At 40.9% G+C, this 20766-nt stretch overlaps 1 protein-coding gene across 7 annotated transcripts in view; it reads right to left on the bottom strand.

Annotated features, from left to right (window-relative positions):
• The window catches only part of nrxn2a (neurexin 2a), a 116314-nt gene that overhangs the window by 14560 nt on the left and 80988 nt on the right, over positions 1–20766 (bottom strand). For 6 of the 7 annotated variants that reach the window (XM_069146438.1, XM_069146435.1, XM_069146437.1 and 3 more), the window contains one exon: positions 1616–1797. In XM_069146438.1, the coding sequence (XP_069002539.1) occupies positions 1616–1797 (182 nt within the window). Of the gene's footprint in view, positions 1–1615; positions 1798–15025; positions 16837–20766 lie in introns of those variants that run through there. The other variant, XM_069146439.1, reaches the window with a different exon arrangement.

A 20766-nucleotide genomic window follows, 5' to 3' on the forward strand; every position in this document is an offset into this window, starting at 1 on the left:
AAAATGACCTCTTGTCTTACACCATAGATAAGGGAATAATGCCTCTGAACTCAGTGACTATAAAACAAGCAATGGAAAATAAGGAGGGTGATGATCAATAGGATTAATGTTTTTCCTTTTCTTTTACATGCTTATTTGCATCTTCTCTGCACAAAATAATTCAAGATCAGACCTGGTGAATCAGAAAAATCATAGATGAAAACAAACACCTTTCCACTTGTTTATAAAAATGCTTTGCTTTTGAAGCCAGGATTGGTGATTTTAAGAAACATTTTTTAGGTGGTCACAACAAAGTGTCTGCTAATAAGGGTGTGACTCCGGTTATGATTTTTGTCCTGGGCTTTGACAACAGATGTGATTTTAATTATTACACCACTCACAGACGTTTGACAGCTCTCCCCTCTGGTTTTCATCATGGCACACCTGTCCTGTGGCTACATGCTAAAAAGGCTGATTTCCCTCCAGAAAAGACACCGTTGCTGCCGGCAGCTGCTCAGGAGTCACTTGGTTTCAACCAATGCGAACGTGTTTATCACCAGAAAACATCTCTTAGCCTACTGACTTGTGCTTTATCTCCTTCTTGTGGTCGTAATTTATTAATTTTCATTTTGTCTGAATGTTTGGACTCAGATGCTGTTAATCAGTGAATCATGCAAGCTGTAATGTTTTTGTGCCAAGTTAGAATAATGGCAGTCGAGTTAAAATGTAATTTTAAAAATAGACCAAGAGAGATTTAGTCATATTCATTTCATTTCATTAAGATGGGAGCATCAGTTCTTTACCAGAAAGCTTTTTTTTTTTTATGCAAATGTGGGATCGGCATCTTCATCAACATATCTGGAGAGAAATGGTATTTTTTTTTCTCCTTTTGGATAAAAAATAAGCTAAAATTGGACATCTCTTCCCCCATTTTCGTGGTTATAAAATTTAAGTAATTGCTTCTGGAAATGCTTGTATAATCCTAGAGTTTCAGTTGCACTAGTTTGTCCTCTTTTCACAACCAACGAACTGACAATGTTAGTCACCAGCTACTTACTCATTTATGTTGCTTACTGATTTCCTTGGGCATTATAAAGACTGTGGTTGAAAATAATCTTAAATGTTTGTTATCTTGTGTTTGCAGACAGAGTGGACTAATTTACACTGTTCTGGTTAGCTGCCCTGATTTTCACGAGATCAGAGAATTTTGTCCCTTTTTTGACACAGCAACTGTAATCACAAATATAATGCTTCCATATTCACAGAGTATTACATCAAATAGTCCAAGATGAATGATTAGAAATGCCATTAATAGTATTGTGTATGTTACTTTACAGAGAATGGTGTTGGCCCTCAAATACTCAGAACATGATTTTAAGTTTGTGCATGCAGAGTGCAGCTGCAAAGAGTCCAGTAACTTGTAGAAGAAACTACAATATGTAGCAAAAATATCTAAAAACATCTCTGTGCAATTATGCTTTACATTTAATGTCACCTTCCCATTAAGGTGGAAGTGTAAGATTGGAAAACGATGTGCTGTATACTGTATGAATGACATGTTTAATCTTTAATCTCCTTAAAGGGAAACTTTTTTCTGACATTAAGATTTTAAGTCCCAAAGATTCGCCGTCCTTACTATGTGCAGCTGAAGATAGTCTCCGAGCCCATGGGTGCTCTCCACTCGCACCAAGATGGCTTCCTTCTGCTGCGAGCTGAAGCCCACAGCTAACCGGTCAGCTCGGGTGCTCGGCCGCTCGTTGGGAGCCCAAGTGAATGTGATGAGAGCCCCTCCTTTCCCGAAGATATATGTGGTCCCAGCTGGAGACAGACAGAGAAAAAGGAGGAATCAGGGTTAATAAAGAGTAAAGGGGTAGTATTTACAGTATTAGTAGTATTTCTTTATTAGCTGCCTTGGCCTCCTCTGACTAAAATTCAGCTGGAGATATCTCTGTCGTCAAGGACAACTGTACAACGTAAGTCATTATTTTTAGTTTTACCGTCCCCAGAATGAAGATGAGATTTGGATTCATTCTGTCATCAATGAATAGCCAACCCAGCCCCCTCCACTGCTCCACACACACACACACACACACACACACACACACACACAATCTTTCATTTAAAAAAAATAAAAATCATGCAGCAGGCAGAGGAGGAAGGAGGGGAGATTTATTAAAACAGCCTGCTTTGATCTTAAATCACAGCTAATTAGTCTAATTTATTAAATATGACAAAGCTTTACATTCTCAGATGTAAACTGGAATCAACAGATGAGTGCCACAGTCATATCTTTTATAGAAAATGATTCTGCATCAGATAGACAACATGAGTCTATGTGAGTCTGTGTCCAACACTGTGGAAATCCAAAAATGGGGGCATAGCTGTGCCCTGCACTGATTTCACAGAATTAAGAAAAAACAGCCGATAATCTAAGATGAGACAAATAGATGAAATCTACATTTGCATGGTTTTTCTTTTTTTTTGTTTGTTTATTTTAGACAGGATTTTACACAATGCTTTCTTCCTCAAGAGTGCTCTCCAGATTATGTTTTCTGAGCATAGAAACAAATATCATTTACTGTTATTATCATTCACCTGTTCTCATCTGACTTCCTGAATCTCTACGTCAAACATCATCCACTAGTTGGAGCACTTATCAATCTACTTTGAGTCTGCACTTTAGTGCGCTCTGAATTGTCTGACATGTTTTGACCCTGTACCTTCTTTGTTGCTGCACAGATACTTGTCCTGCTATTCTGTATTCACTTAATAAATATTTCCTTACAGATGTTCTGATTTAGCCAAACAAGCAGATATCAGGAGCACTTAATGTTTACATTTACAATCTAATTCACTTTATGGAATATAAAAAAGAAAGTGATTCATGCTGTTTTAAAAAAAAGGTATTCATTTTAACCCAATTAAAATGTACCCATCTGCTCATACAGTATCTACCAAGTGCACAGCACAGCAGTAGTGTCTGCTTAAACTTTTATCATGCAAGATACTCTGCGCTCAGAAAGATGCCTGTGTCCTTGAGATAAATGAGTCACACTGATGTTAATTTGTCATTTCCAAGTCTTGCTCGAATAGCAGAAATACCTGAAAAAGAAATCCATTCGCTGATCAGCTTGTAAATCAGACACCTCTTCTTGCAATGAGATGATATATTCCTAACCTCCCAGACACCTTAGATTGTTAATTAAACATAAATTTGCAAAATTCTTTCATTTGTGTGAGGACATCAAACCCAGAGCTTTAATCCATTTTATATAATCCATGCAAATTTAAACCATGTCAAATCAAAGTTAGCTTTCTCAGAGCTGGGATTGTAGGTGCTGACTGCAGGGAGATAAAGTGCTGTCCGCAGATGAAAACCTCTCGGAGAGGTACTGGATAGATGAGCAGTCATCATGATACGGGGCACCGCAGAAACAGCAATTTCCTTTGATAGTGCACCACAAATTCATGTTATTATGGGACACAAACACAAAGTGATTGTAGTATTTTTACAAATCTCTTGAAATTTGGGTATTGAAGCACAGAAAAACACTTGACACAAAACTGAAGTCTTCATTTCAACCGTCAGTGTGATCAGTGTAATGGGCACTCGGCACAGAGGTTTCCAATTGACAGGAACTCAACTGCTGTTTGGATGTTATCTTAACATTAAACACTCAATCCAAAGGCTCAACCACACCTTGTACTAACTTTGAATTGAATTGAAAGGGCAGGTTCTGTGGCAGTGATGGTTTCAAACACAATCATTTCTTACCGAGGTAATCTCAATTAACGTCTGGGATTTGCAGTCGTGACCTCAAAAAGTCTCACAGACTGGTTTTATTGGTTTCTGCCTTTCATTGAATGTTATCTTTGTCTGGCCTCTTTCCTTCTCAGTGAAATTGAAAATGAAATCACTTTTCTTTACAGAATTATTATAGACCTCTGCTTTTTACACTGGTGTACAGTGGCTTTTTTTGTTTAATGGTCTGTATCTTAAACATAATGTCAGGAATAGATACATCATGAAGCCAAGGACAACCTAATACATTCTTACAGCCTTGCTGATAATATGAGTTCCAAGGAACTCTTTGTTTGTGCCAAGGAAGTTTTAAATGACCAAACCAGTAAGCTACTGGAGTGAGAAAAACACAGTAAACGAACAACAGCATTGTTTTACTTGTTCCAGCGTAGCATTACACGGCAAGCTTAGCCTAAATAAAACATAAAGCTTCACATTGGTAGGATTTATTGAGGGGCTGTAGTTCTGCTTTTGATTATTCATACAGCCCCTCTTGATTTTTACCTGGGTTTATTTTTTTTTAAACCAAAAAAAAAAAAAAAAAGAAGAAGATAATGATAATGATGAGGTCAATCATGTCCTCAGATCTAATTCCACATCAGGTCTCATTTCAGATGTCTCTGTGCGATATACTGTAGCCTTGGTCACCACTTTAAAAGGATGCTTCCTCAAACCTCATGAACGTCTTGTACTCAATTTCAGAGGCCTAAAAACCAACCTTGGTAGCTCATCACACCCATTACATTTAACAGTGTGGAAAAAAATAGCATGACTTTGACTGTATTTCAACAACAGGCAACAAAACATGTAAATCTATGAAGAAAAAAAGTCTGATTCACATAATGACACATCATTTCATTTTTGTCACGTGCTTTTCAGGTATTTCACACATGACATGTGAAATCATCTGATGTGAAAATAAAGTGTACAACCACATTCAATATACCCTTTACATATTTACATTCACAAGTCGGCCCATTTGGTTTTGGACCTGGTATGAAATATATTTCCCCATGAATGTCACCTTCAGTATATCTCTAAAACATTGAGACGTTAGAAAATTATATTTTCCTGTCAGGATGCCTGACTGTCCCTTTGTTCTCCCCTATCTCCTCTCCCTCATGTTCCTGTCTCTCTCCCCTGTTAGTTATGGTCTGTCATATGTTCTTGTTTTGATCTGTGTCTGGAGGGTGTGGACTCATCCCCTGCCGCCTGCAGACGCCTGCCATTATCACGTGATCAGGGCGGCACAGCTGTCTCTCATTCCAGTAATCACCACCTGGCAGTATATGAACCCCGGTCCTGCACTCCACCTGCGTCAGTCTCTACAATAACCTCACCTGCTTCTACGCTGAGGTTCTGTAAGTTAAGGTGGCAATTCTGGTTCTGACCATCCTGTCTGTCTTCCGCCTGCTGCAGTTTATACCAGCATGCCTGCCTGTCTGTGATCCTGTTGCTGTCCTATGTCAGACCACGGGTGCCACACAGTCGATCCACCCTATTGTCCTGTGTCGGGCCACGGGTGCCACACCGTCGATCCAGCCTATTGTCCTGTGTCGGGCCACGGGCGCCACACAGTCGACCTTCCCTGACGTGCTGAATTATTCCAAGGGAACCATTCAGTCAACCTACTAGATAACCTGTTGTTTGGAAATAAATCTTCTTACCTATAATCCTGGTGTTGTCCGTGCTGCATTTGGGTCCACTCTCACCACATATTGTGACATTTCCACCGTTAAATGAAACGGTAGGTTCACATTTTTTCTAACTACATCTAAAAAAAACGGAAACGCCCACATGTACATTGAGTTACTCGTTCAATGTACATACTCCACCTTCCCATACTGGCTGCAGAGAAAGCCCTTCCCGAATCGATGTTAGTGCAAGTGATGTGAGGGACAAAATCGGCAATCCTTCTGTGGGAAAGCACAGATGCAGCAACCACGTGGCTCCTTCAGTCTGGCTTACTCAAGAGGATATCTTCTGAGGTTACATCGCTTTTAGTATGAAATCCCCTCTTTGTGTTTTACCTAACAGTGTTTGCTTGTTGAGTTGCAGTAGATGAATACAAAATGGGAATTTAACTGATGGTAGATTGATTTTTGATTTGTCTAACTCAGACTGCTGAAACCTCATTATTACCTTTATCTATACTTTACACATCATGTTTGAAGTGAGTGTGGAGGCCCCATAAGCTGCTATCCATAATGTTAGCATGTCTTTTTGTAGTTAGTCTCACAGCCTTTTGTTTACTATTTTCACGGCAGTTTGGTTTCTAATTTGGCAGCATTTTTTTTTTTTTACGTTCCATCTAATGTTTCTTTATTTTTCAGTTTACATACCTTATGTATTCTAGCTCAGGTCCTAACAGAGAACCTGGCTGTAGGGAAATATGGCTTCTTTAATACAGTAAACAGGAAATGAAAGAGGCCAACAGTGCAAGGTAAAAGTTTTTTTTTTTTCTGTCCTTGTGATTATGTTGGTTAATTCCTTAAATTAAAGTTAATCCTTATTTGTTTTCCTTGTTATTGTGATAGTTTTTATTTTAGGAAACTTTTTAGGGTTTGTTCAAAGTTAAGTGTATTATTGTCTGTGGAAACACTCCACTTCAGTATCTGTCTGAAGCCTTCCTCTGAATATATACCTGCCTCTGTGTCATTTAGCAGGTTGGATCTGTTTAGTCTGTTTACTTCATTTTGAGTTGAACCCTAATTTTTTGCTACTTTGTTTCTAGATTCTTTTGGTAAATTTGGATTTGTTGAAACGTTTTCTATTTGTTACAACTTTTCTGAAGCTAGTTAAAAATCAGAACTATCCATTGTGCTCCTTTGTCCTTGAGCCTTTTAACTTGGTCTCTTACAGTGAGGACTGAATTTTGTCCCCAATCACCTACCCTGACATTAGATGTCCCCAGCCAGATTATCTGGGTTATGATGCTAATCAACAAGGAGCATTGTATAAAACCTTGAGTTAGCTGCTTCTCCTGTTTAGCCGGTGCTGCCACCACTTTCACCAGGCAAAAATAATGTTGGTGGCAGGTAATTTTAGCAGTCGCTTGTTCATACCGATTCTCTAGATAACATGATAAATTTGCGCTCATGAACCAAATTGTTTGGAACCAGGAACTTTAGTATGTGGTTCAAGTCATGTGTGAAAAATAAGGTGTGATTAAGAAGTATCAATATACTGTATATGTGTATACACAAGTATATCAATATACTGTATGTTTGTTTATACAAGTATATCAGTATACTGTTTTAAATGGACTTACATCTTCAACAAAAAAGATCCTTGATAATAGGAAGGGACTTCATTGGGGCCAGAATACAATTGAGGAAAAAAAAATTCAACAACCAAAATCTGTCTCAATATACATTAAAGCATGTCAGGATTGTTTTAAGTCTTGATAAAATGTAAACCTCAGCTCAAAGTAAATGTATTTCTTATTTCCAGCCCACCCGTCACTAAAAACAGCTACTGAACATGTGGAGCTCTGTGTTGTGTTGTGGCAACATTAGCAGAGAGAGAGGAAGTGGAAAAGTGCATACTGGTAACATGCCCCTCTGTCACATGCATCCTGAAATATGGAATATTAATGCACCTGCAGGAAAACATGAGTCTGTGGACAGCAGAAACTCCTGCATTAGTCACAGCACTTTTCTGCCTCACTGTTGTGCCTCCTCCTGTCTCTTCTGTTCTGGGGTAGACCAGCATCAAATGAAGCAGGTGGTAAATCAGTCTTGTTAAGATTATTACTATAAACATCACAGTTTTCTCCCCTGGAACAGCTCTCTGCTGCCTCTCAGCCGACTATCTCATGGGAGCGCTTTGCTCTTCCCTCGTGGCTGTACAATGCATCTGTGCTCCAATAATAAGGCTCCCTTGAAGATTCTCAATGGCAAAAATGTGCGCTGTATATCACATCATTATTAGTTGGGAACCTTGATCATTAATTATACTGTAATGCACAGGCATTGAGATACTCCCGGAGCCTGCCATGTTATGTATGAATATTATGTGAAGCGGTGGCATATTCACTGTACAAACTAAATTGTAAGCATATTGGAGCTCTTTTGTTGGTTTAGAGGTCAACAAAATCATAGTTATATTACAGATTTGTTTGCTTTTTGAAATGCATCGCAATGGTGTCACTAAGCCCCCAAATTTATATAAAGCCACAATGAGTGGCTGTCATGTCTTAATGGATCTTTACACAACAAATGTAACAGTATGGATTGCTTGTTTGTGCCAAGACGCATGCAACCCACTCAAACATCCTGTCCTTTTCATTTGTGCTCCCAGCCAGCTGAATACGCAAGAGACGAGGCAGAGTGCTCATAGGACTTGCAAAATACACCGAGATGCTGACGCCAATTTGCATCACATGTAACAGTTTAGATGTGAAATAGTTTAAAAACACCCCCTGAGCTTGCTGTCACAGAGAATTCCTGTGGCCTGAGTGAGTGAGTATTAGCTCTCATAATGCTTCCAATCATGAATTTTAGGAGGTTTTAAAATAATCATGAATCTCACAAATGGCAACTTGTATCAGCTGCATCATTATAAATACAAAGCAGTGGAGTAAAGAGAAAATGACCCATGCTCTCGTAGCCATTTCAACCAGGGTTTTTATACCGAAGCGCTCCTGTGGTTGTATATGGACAAGGTCTTTTCGCAGTTAGTAAACATTAGTGAATGGCCCGCCAGCCTCCAGCTGGATTAAAGTGTCTAAGTGTGGTAGAGTGTACAGTATGCTGTGGAGGCATCAGGCAAAGGCAGTTTGTGAAGGGCAAGGAGGGCATTTTATTGTGAAAACAAAGCTGGTCGATTAAGAAAAAAAACTAACATAAATCTCTCAGCTGCGAGCCGTTTTGCAGAAAGGGAGGGTTATTGTGAAATATTAAGTTAAGAATTTGTCGTCTGACTTATGGCATCTGAGGCACACTTCTTCCATGGTCTATTAAATACAGCTCAGTGAAATGATGAAAATGAATAGTGCAGCCTAAAGCCTGACAGAGAGGACATATGGCTCTCAAGTTTGAAATATGGCGTTCAAGTTAGAAAGTGGCATCATATACTTAGTACAGTGAACACAGACTTGAGGAATAGAATCAATCTAATCAATTAAATTTGATCAAGCAAAAGGCAGACTGAAAATCGTATGAATCTTAAATAACCCCGCATGCAGCTGGCACACGCAGACTTGAGCTGTATTATGGTTGAATTATTGTTTCTGCTCCGATCAGCAAGATGTATCCAGACTGTCAGTTCAGAAATTGAATGTCTGCGGCTCAGAGCACCTCGAACAACCCCTGCTTCTATATCAATGCGAGGGGGATTTCTCCTACTCAAATTTCAGGTGACTTGGGATGTGGAAAAACAGTTTTGACTCAAGTGCAATTCTTGAATACTGCAGTAAAGCTTCCTCATATTGCAAAAGTCACAAAGACATTTCCCATCAATGTCACAGAATAGCTTTTATGACAAGAATATTAATGTTCAAGTTTTTCTTTTCCATTATACTCGTGGCCTTCATTTTCACTTTTACATTTTCCAAAATTGGAGTAAAAAAAAAAAAAAGAGTCTGTTTTTATAACATTATGACAAGAGTATGTGCGAAGTAGCATCACCGTCGTTGTTGAAATTAAGTGATTGTATTGCCTTTGTAAGTGTATGATCTCAAACCAGTCGTATATTGAACATTTATTGCATTCCCATCCTTCAGATTTTCATGACATCAAACCCCGTTTTTGATGCGACTCATGGTTCAAATTGTTTCTGCAATAGCCACTCAAATTGCCGTAGCATTCACAGGATAATGCAGCATGTAATGCAGCATAATTTGTACTCCCTGATATTAGCCTATTAACTGTTCACTCTCTTCAGGCCACATCAGAGCTGTATTAAAGAGAGACTTCATCACTTTTACACATCAAAGTCTGTTTACGGGTCTTGGGGAGTTATATGAAGACTTTAGTGGCTCCACGGGGAGCCACATTAAATCTGATAAATGTCGGTTGGAGCAGAAGACTATGAGTTTGAAAATGAATACAAATCTGGGGGTGTGGAGTTAGAAAGACGAAGCTCTACAGCTTGCTCCTCATCTTTGCTTAAGGCTAACAGCTTCAAGGTAGAATAGCTGCTCCGAGTGAAGCAATCATAACCTTCAGAGTTTAACCAGTAGTGGTGAGCATATAAGTGATTGTTAAAGCCTCTTTTTATGTTTCCTTTGACCTTGTTGGATTTCAGACATTGTCTCCAGATTGAGTTTGCTTTACTCCAATATCTTTGCCTCTGTCATTACCATTCACATAATATCTGCTCATAAAAGAAATCTGCAGTATGCAATAGCACTGAGATATGTACCAAATCATATAATGTATAAATGCAACCTGACATTGCTGTTTGACTAAGAATGCAGCGCTTTCACTTCTTCTGTGTCTCAGTTTTTCTCTTCTCTTCTGTTCCCATTTTCATTTTCCTGTTTGTTCTGCTTTGCTGCAGATCTAGAGCACAGCAGCAGTTACCTTGGTCACTTCGTTCGGCCATTATATGCCCTCCTTTGCCTCATCCACTCGTTTCGCTCTCAGTGACAGCAAAACCTCAAAATGACAAGTGCAATCACAATATTTGTTCTCAGCTACAGCAATGGTGACGATCATCTCATAATCAGTTATACAATTTGTTGGCAGAATTTGAATAAAATCAAAAGGCTGGGGGACATGACTTTTGTTGTTTTAGTTTATTTTTATTGGATGTGTTTGAGTGGATGTATGTGTATGCAGGCCCGCCTCACTATCAGCCTTGAGGGTAATGTAATATGTGACCCGAAGGAAATTGAGCCCTCTCCAACAGACACACTGATGCCCCTGTCTCTTTGTTTCCCCTTTCTGCAGCTCTTGTCGCAAAAAAACAACAACCCATATCTGACTGCAGGGAGCGTCCAGACAAAAAAATATTTTACACTAATGCATTGATCTAAGGATAAACCTGCTTCCTGTTATATTCAATCTTTGAATTTTGAATTGTGCTCAAAGATATCAAGCCCCGTAAACCATTTCCTCCACTTGAGACATCTCTCTGGAAGCATTACGTTGCTCTTTGCTTTGCCACAGCCAGACAGTTCTTACACTAACATGGGGGCCCTGGAGAATGAAGTGCAGCAGATTTTTACTGAGTGTGTTGAACATGCGGGTGTGTTGGGAGCACGATGAGAGGTCAGCCACAGTGCAATCTTTCCTGCATCCCAGTTGAGAGCATACAAGGTCTCTGACACTGAAGGCCATAGTATCGACTTGCTCTCACAGTGTTGTAGTTACATGGTGATTTCAACAAAACACAGTATTAAACCTGCTTTGAAACAACAATGTATTTAAGGACCATGTCCACAACTAGTTGAGCGTGAATAAAAAAAAACCTCTCAGTTATTGTAGCAGTGCAGGGTTGGAACCACAACTGTGGAAGACTGTGAGCATGTTAGTTACATAATAAGCTTCAAGTTGGGATTTGACTTCCCCTGGTATGACAAATACTTCAGTTAACATGGTGTTAACATCCTTAATAATGTTCTTTTTAATATGTAATGTACCCATTTAGGGTATTTTGTTCAGCAGGTGGAAACATCTTATTCAGGACCACCCAGAGACAATGCCTACATTGTGAGGAGGGTAAACTCACTGCTAATGTCAGTACCACAGGAGGTTCAAGTGGGTAGTTCAGGGTTTCATCTGCGGTTTGTTTGAACAAAAGGATCTAGAGTTCAACAGGGGGTCCGCGACCCCTAGGGGGTCCGCGGAGATACTGCTGGAGGTCGTGAAATTTTTGGTTGATTAGACAATTTTTCATATTTTTTTAAAATATATTTTTCTCACAATTTTTTCCCCACAAATTTAAATGTCTTTAAATACACATTAACACATAGGAGCTCTCTCAAACTGGGCACTGGTTAACTCAAAGCGCGAGACTAGCCTGGACTTGTCCCTCCAAGCCTCCTGCACTCCTCCAGACAATTTTATACAATATATATAGTAGGGGGTCCCTGCTCCATCTCTCTATCAGTTTGGGGATCCTTGGCCTGAAAAACGTTGAAGACCCCTAATCTAGACAAAGCATATGAAATGAAATGTCTAATTTGAAATGACATTTGTATTGAAGTTTGAGGTAATTATCTTGATGTAAACACATTTGGAGCTACAATGAATGCAGACTGGCAGCTTTTTCATTTGATGGTCTGTTATAAATACAGACTCTGGGAGATGGTAGAGGACCTGATAGTCCAAAAATAAAATAAAAAAAAATAAAATTCAATTCAATAAAAAAAAGTTGCAATTTTCATTTGTGTTGGTTATTTTCATGCTCTAGCGATATGTTTAATTCAGTAAGTCTTCGTATCCAAGCTTTCAGTCTGGCCGGAAATGACGTCTGAGATCAAACTGACGGGTCAAAGGTCTGTGCTGACGTCACTACAGCACTCACGAGTGGACTGAGGCAAAATTCAGATTTCCTAATGAAGACACCAAACAAGAGCAAAACCAAGCGGACCGGAATCGACACCAGGACCGCCCGCAGACGCGATGACAGACGAGCACCTCGGCGAACTTTTTGTTCCCAGTAAGAGAACCGGAAGCTCGCAGTTAGCAGCGCTCAGGAACAGCGGGGATGGCAAGAAGCTATCAAGGTAAGTCAAGTTTATTTTTTGCAGCACATGTCGTAGACAATTGCTACATTACTGTCTTTCAGCTGTTAGCTGCTCAGTTTTAAAGCCAGATTGAAGATGCTGGCGTGAAACGAAAGGCCAACCAATCAGGCCATTCCAGCCACATAACTTGAGACACAAAGCTGAGCTGCATTTCAAATAATCTTCAGCTTCCAGCTTTCAAAATGTTGTTTACCACTTTTATGAGGCTGATACTGTTGATCTGCTATCTCCCCCTAAAGATCCTCCGTCCTTGCCTTGACAGCAATTAATCAATAATGTGTCTCTCAGGATTAAAGCCTGTAAAAATACCAATAGAAATTAGATGGAAAACCAAGAAGGTAAAATATGCACATTAGCCTGCAGTTAACTGTTAATCTGGTGACTCGATGTTGTTGCTTTGCTTGTGAATACTAACTGTGTCAGTGGTTGATGCTCTTATGATCAAGATATTTTGTAAATCTGGCTTTCAGAACTGCCAGTGCGAAGCTGCTGTTGTATCACGTTTGTATTTACTGTGTGCCTGCATCGTCTGCTTTGTGAGTAAATAACACCATCTGTGGTTGCAGTTTTATCATTAAAGTTTATTGTGTAAATTTGGCTTTCCAATGAGCCTTCTTTCATGGGCCTATATTGTCTGTGATGTTCCCACGTCTATGGGAGAATTGAAGAAATGCATTTTTGTGAGTTCATGAGTTAGAGCATGTTTGGCATTTTTCTTAAGATGATTTAAAAATCCCTTCAATCGGGTCATATTGTTGCAAAAATATCAACCAATTGATTTCCCGGCTGATCATTGCAAGGCCAAATAAAAGCCTGTAAAAAAAAAAAAAAAAATCTTGCATAACTTGATGCCTCTACTGAAGTACTGATTCAGTGGCTGATCCCTCTTTATTTGCTTGGTACTTGAATCTCTTCTGTCACCTCGACGAATCCTAGTAGATGTACTCAGATCACTTTGTGCTCATTATTTGAACGTGCCTGTATGTAAACAGGCGCCACATACTGTAACCAGAATATTGTGATGATACATCCAATAACCTGTGTTTTGGATGAGGAATGTGAGGCATTGCAGCAGGGTAGTTAGCCTATAAATAGTAAATAGCTCAGGGGCATCCAGAAGTCTTTGGGTAGCCTTGACACGCACACACACACACACACACACACACACACACACGCACACACACACACACACGCACGCACACACAGCTGTTATGGTAAGGCAAGTTTCCAAAAAAAAATTATAATTAAGGTGAAATTTGTGACTGTTAAATTCAAAGTTGGTTTTGCTTTTTAGATGGTTTTGAGATGCTGGTTACATGAGTTACTATCGTGACCCTTGTACCAATTCATGTTAACCAAAATGCATTGTGCATAGCGCATTACGGTATTGTGGACATGACTTGTAAATCATAAGTGCTGTCTGCATCATTTATGTTGCAGTAAATTGAATTCCTTGCTCTGAAGCACATACTTCATAACAACCCACAGTACAAAATCTACAATAGAGGTAATTGAAAATTTATCAGTGAGTTCTTTGAAGTGGTTTTTCTTTTTTTTTATAGGCTTGTTTGATCACAGGCTGTGCCGTGCCTGTAAAAAAAAAATCCTGGTCCAGAATGATACGGCTATTATAGCGCAGATGTAATTCATCACATTTTTAGCCCTTTTGCAACTGACAAAACTGCCGCTGTGAAAAAGACACTACAAATCCATTGGGTCTCTTTTTATGGGACATAAAAGTGAGTCTTAGGACTGAAATTTCAAAGTGAGATATAAAAGGGAGCAATGACTCTGGTGTCAGCGCTTTGAAGGAGCCTGTTTAAATAGCGTAGCCAGTTTGATGTAGATTGTTGAGGATAGATCAATACTTTATATCCCGACACTCAATGCAGGTTAGATTCTACCTTACGAAATGGCAAAGGTAGAAGAGATTATCAGGACAGATTTTATATGAAGTTAGAAAAAAATGCTGCTATAAATCCTGATAGTACGTACACACAGTACAGTCACTAACCATGATGTGACGTGATACTAATTACAGTGTGCTGGAGCAGTCACCTTTACCACAAAGCAAGTGACATCACAAGGAGAGCATCACACTACTCAAACAAACACAAACCTCAGTGAGGAAAATAAAGAGATTTGCAACGATGATTCATCTCGCTGTTGCTGTACGTTTGTAGTATAACAAACAACGCTCCACTGGCGCCGTAGCATCTTGAGCCGCAACACGGGGAAAGGACACCTATGACTGTAACTGATGGACAGATAAAGGGGTTTAATTGATGCACAGAGGCTGCAGCACATCCATAGCTGGTGAAGGATACATCATCCCACTCTGTATTAGAAGAGAGCCCCCAATAGCACCACCAATATATACAGCAGGAAGCCTTTTACCTCTAAAATGTTACCAATACAAAAATGGGAAGACAGCAAAAACATGCTATGCGATACCTAATTTGGATCATTCCTGAGACACTCGTTGCTATCAGAACAAAATGATGCAGCAAACAGCAAGCTGAGAATCCTGGAGGGAAATGTCTTACCATGGCCCCCTCTGGTGAGAAAAGGCATCCTGTTGATTGCAATAGGAACAGTACCATGCTTATTGTGGAAGTGGTGGACATGGTGTGTGGTACTGAGACTTGAAGACACGCGTGCTGTTCCAGTCTGGATGGGGAGTACAGTAAGCAAGGCGAACCAGAAGGTTAGTCTGGAGCAATAACTCAGGCCCATGCCTATGCTAAAGCAGCTGCTCCGCTGTCCGAGCGCAGAGGTGGCCGCAAAGAGTCTCCCCATGTATATCAGGTCGACATGGGCCCAGGACAGACAACTTGGCCAAGATGTGGCCTCTGGCAGTTCAACTTGAAGACAACAGGGCATCTCACTGACAAACTGGGCCCATTTCTTTCCTATTCCCTTAGTTTGGGCCGGAAGGTACGAGATGATGGAAAAATATCCTTTCAACTTGTGGGAAAATAATAACAGCCAAATAAGATTTCAAAGAGGCAGTCAAAATCCCAGGTGTTCTTGTGGATGAAACTGAAGAGCAACCAACTTATCTGTTCTTGGTTAACATTTTGCCACAACAAGATGTCTACTGCACACAAAGGCCAGTTTTAAAAGCTCATTGAGAACCTTTCCGAAGCACATTCTTCCAAAAGTATCCAAAATGCAGAGACGATAAACATCCAAATAAGGGAGGGAGATGAATCCAGCTGCAATTTCAAACAGGCATGTTGCTCAACCATAATATTTAGGCGTGAAAAGTGGCAGGACAGAGATTGATGCGATACAAATTCTGATAGGAGTCTCCATCGCCTACAGGTAGAGCTCGAGGGCAGCTGAGCCTGCCCACTAAGAAAAGTGCCCCTCCACCGCAGCAGAAGACGTAACGCGCTTCCGTGGGAAACTGGATCATTTCATTCAACGAAAAATCACAAGGAGGTAAAAATACGTGCAGGCGAAGATGCAGCGATGAAGGGCGATGCAGGAACCAGCGCTTTTGTTCCCCTTTAGCCAGGGAATGGGAAGAGAACAGAGATAGGGAGGAGGGGTGAGGGTGGTGGGGGGGGGGGTGAGAGAGAGGGGGAGAGAGGGAGCAGTATCTCTGCAGCAGCACGGTAAAGAAGAAAATCCAGGAAATAAATAAATAATTTCTCAGCGGCTCCTCATTCAGTCTCTCGCAGGCGCAGCAAATCCAGCGAACGGGAACGTCTGGTGTGGCAGAGATCCGCCAGAATGCAGCCGAGTGTTTCTATTTCAAATGAACATATGATCCTCCCCTCACGCTCCACCTGCTCAGTCTCATGCAGCAGTGACTACTGCTGCATTCCCCCTCACCGCTGCTCCTTTTTTTTTTTTTTTTTTTTCTCCCTTTATCCTCTCCCGTTACCTTGTCCAGCTCTGCTGCGCTGCCTCCGACGGAGGACGGTTAACGTGACAGCAGCATGTGTCTGTCCTCTGGAGGAGGGCAGGTGATTCTCCTCAGATCAGATGACTCGGACGGCAGAGACTGAGATGTAGCCTTGGACTGCTGCAGCAAAAAATTATGCTAATTAAAAAGCACCGTCGTATCATAATGAATCCGGGATGGGCGGAATTCCAGGACAGCCCGGACCCCGAGCGAAAATAACCTCGCCTCGGAGTTGTGGTCTAACGAATGCGAGATAAAGGAGCTCGTCTGAAGACATACTGTAGTCAGAGGCTCTGATCCAGTGAGGCACAGCATGTGCCTCTGTGTGCCTCTGTGTGTGTCTGTGTGTGTGTCTGTGTGTGCGTGTGCATCTGAGAAAGAGAGTCTGTGAGCAAATGAGTGAGGAGGAAAGGGGGGTGAGTTGGGGGTATGGGGGATGAGAGGGGGGGGGGGGGTGAGCAATAGCAGGAGGGCGGGAGACAGGAAGAGACAGCGAAAGAGAGAGAGCAGAGAGAGAGAGAGAGAAAAAAGAAGACAGCCACGGCGCAAACACACAGGGAAATAGTGAAAGCAAGTAAATGGGTTGTGTGAATAAATACATGCTACAGATTCACAGCACACTGGCTTGCAGGATCTGGCAGTAACACGTAGGAATCATACTGCAGAGGAGGAGCCTGATTTAGGTGAGCTGTCAGAGCTGTTACAGAATGAACACAAGGGTATTGGTATGGACGTGCTTCTAACATAAAGACTTGAGAGCTACATCAAGCATGAATGATAGAAACAGAACTACCTGTCAAAATGATATAATACAGCTCGCTACCTCAGGCTGAGGTAAGTTATAGGCGGTGGTATGGAATACCCCCCCCCCTCCAAGAAATCAAGAGCTTGAATCAAAATTAAATCTCAGACCTCTCTCTTCCCCATCATTGCATTGCCATACCTCTGCTGGTCTTACTCTCCAAATCAATTTGCTTTAATCCCGCCGCCTGATGTGTTCACCTCACATCTGTATACAAGTCACCCCTCTGTTAGGGAGCTCAGTCGCTCTCTGCTCTCATGCTGCTTAACCATGCAGAACTTATTCCAAGCCACGACTGATCTGAGTTCAGAGGTATTCCGGCCGTTTCTGAGCCGCTCAGGTTTTTTTTTTTTCTTTTCAGGGTGGGGGGTAGAAATGTGACAGTATAGGAGAGACAAAGTGGGTAAGGGATTGGGGAGGCAGTGGAGACGGGAGCCAAATAGCAGAAAACAGAGGGGAAGAGATTGCAGGGGGGAAAGCAAAGGGAGACTGCAGCTATATCAGCTAAATCACGGTCGATAGAGATATCAGCTGGGATTGCCGAGTCGGTTGAAAGGACACGCATGGAAACAGGAGGACAGAGGCGAGCCATGCAGCACCACCTCTCATAGTGACAAGAAGTCGACGCAGGCCATTACTCAAGCAGGGGAGGGAGGGTGGGGCGTGTGGGGGAGCGAGGCTGATTGAACAAAAAGAACAGAGGAGGGATGAGTGCATAACACCCTGGAATGGCAAGTGCCCTAACAGCATGTAGACATTCATCGGCGTTATGAACATAAATAAATTGAAAGAAGAGGTTTTTTTTCCTGTTTTTTTTCTCCCCACATCTGTCCAATCTGAGTCACAGCGAAATGTAAATCCTTTATGCGTGTCCTCTTCCGTATGTGTCTCAGAAAATCTTAAAGCTGGGAAGTGCACGGCGGCTTAATCAAACAGACAATAGTGACGATGCCGCGCACTGCCTGCCTGTAACATGTAGACACAATTACAGTAATGACTATTTGGTGTGGAGGAACACTGACAAGCATAGAGAATAATCCCCTGATGACGCCAACAAGGAAAGTCAGTTTTATTTCTGCTGTCAAAGCTTCAGCCATTTTCTGTTTTATACAGCTAACACCAGGGCAGTCATGACAAAACATTTCGGCTTGAAATTTTGTCCAACTTGCACACACCATATCCACGTAAAACCAGCGTTTTCAACTGTGTACAAGAAGTTGAAGTGGGATGATTTATAGCCGGTGACTCGGACTGTCAGGCTCTCCAGCATACGAGCATCTTTCTAGGCAGCGATGATATCTTGGTGAGAGCTGTCAACAACGAAAGGCTTGCATTAATCAGTTTACGTGCTTCGGGGTTGCTCAACATGATGAAAGAAATGTTATCAGGACAGCGAGAAGGAGAAGGTTGGTGGCTGTAACCTTGTGTTGTCCTTGGTGATTTAATAAGTTGGCCTCCCACGCAGCCCACCGTATTAACACACAACTAGACACACCTCGGAGGATCGGATCGGATCAAATACAGTATTTAGTGATGAGTTTTATTCTTGAATGCATTTCGACTGACCTTTCTTGGATTTAAAAAAAATGGAGTGACTTTCGTATATCTGCGATTCCTGCAATTCCAGACCAATAAATCTGCATTTTCCCGCAGGCAATTTCAAAACCCTTTTCTGCACATGTAGAGCTTTGGCAGATCTCTATATATATTTACATAATCACCTTACATATATATATACGATACCATATAGTGAACTAAGGACAGATAGTGTTTACATTTCCTTATAGGAAAAGCACAAGTCAAAAGGTTTTTTTTTGCAAACTTGCAAATGACAAGATGTGAGAAGACGTGTACAACGTTTTAAATACTTAAGAAACCTAAATGTGCATGTTTGTTCTCAGGAAGATTTGTGCGAGACGATTTTTCACAGACATCCAGTCTCGCCTCAGGGGGTAAAGTAGCAGGATTAATCATAGCACTTTCAGATTAATTACTCATAATGCGAGCATCCTCTGAAAGGCATGGCCTGCAGTTGTGATGTTTGGTTGATTTCATTAGGCTCAAAGCGACAACACCTAAAATAAGCCTGGCTTCGACAGCGCAAGGAAAGGAGGAAGAGTAAAAAAATATCAAGGGGCTGCAACGCACAATGGTTCCACCAACAGATACGAAATAACCAGCAGAATAGATAGATGCCGACCTCGCAGAACCAGAGCCGCTCACATTCTTAATACGTTAGTTGCCTACTGTTGACTGATATGTCATGGAGGTTAGTTACATCTATAGTAGCTACACAAAAGACAGAGTCTCAGGACGGCTTTTGGATGCACAGATTGACGCACAAAGCCTTTTTTTTAGCTCTGAATTCACACCTTGATTAAACAGGATTTTTCACCTTTTTATTATTATTATTATAATTTTTTTTTTTTTTTTAACAAGTTTGCTGCCTTGGCAGACGCCATGCACTCCTCTGAAAAGACACCGCATGTGACAGTAGGTTGCATATTGCTGGCTGCACATGGCGCTGGCAAAAAATAGATTCCATTTGCTTGTTTAGCCGCACTTACTAGTCTCAGCATGTCTCTTGGAAAGGAAGAGTAGTAGAGACGCTTACAATGTGGAGAAATCCCCCTCCTCAATGAGAGGAAAAGAGCAACAATTTCTTAAATTTGAGCAATCAAAAGAGTGAAAGAGTACCGTCTGCAACGCTCTATCCACGGTCTAGATGTGGCCTTCAAAGGCAAAAAACAACAACAACAAAACCACACACAAGAAAACACCAAAATTGCCGTACAATTTTTGCTTGGCTGAGGTGGTTTTCCTGCTAAATATGTAATTTGGGTGATGCCCCTGAGAAAGCATCAGCACAGTAGCTGGCCATGGAGGAGTCCCTGTCTTTATTGGTTTGTGTTGATCTTCCCTCTTGCTTATTATACAAACATTAAAGAGAGCACCAGCAGGAGAGCTTGAAGAACTATGCGGCTGCTATGACTGTAGCTTGTTAACTGTCCAACAATTTAACCCCTTTAGGAAATGATTGTATTGTATGGATGGACTACAATAAGCAACTTTACGTAATATATTTTACAATTAGGCCCTCTGAATGGCCTTAAATACCATGTTTTAAACCGACTGAGAGCTTTGTTAATTGGATGCACTGTGAATTTTTCTCTTTTTTGAATGCCCTTTTACTGAAAACTATCCACTCTATTCAGAATCGTGACTCCATTTTCATTTCATTTGGTATAAAACTGGACACAGAGGTCTTGCCTTTTCATGTCTATCGAGTGTCCTTCTTACTTTACAATGATACAGCACTTCATACATTAATGATTCCCTTCATTAATGATTGTGACTCTCTCAGACTAGAGATTTTAGATATCAGTAAATCAGCCATCATTGTCAAGATCTGTGCTCTCATCTTTATAAAGAAGCTACTGAGAGTCATAAGAAATTACCTTATAGACGACTAATCCTTGCACGTTTATGATATTAATTTGATTTTTTAAATAAAAGTATTGTACAGAACCATAATAATTAACCTTTAGAATTTAATATTACGAGCACAT

Source organism: Embiotoca jacksoni, unplaced genomic scaffold (genome assembly GCF_022577435.1).
Source record: "Embiotoca jacksoni isolate LCO1_2020_lvr unplaced genomic scaffold, fEmbJac1.0.p SCAF_13, whole genome shotgun sequence".
In the NCBI taxonomy this organism is placed as follows: Eukaryota; Metazoa; Chordata; class Actinopteri; family Embiotocidae; genus Embiotoca; species Embiotoca jacksoni.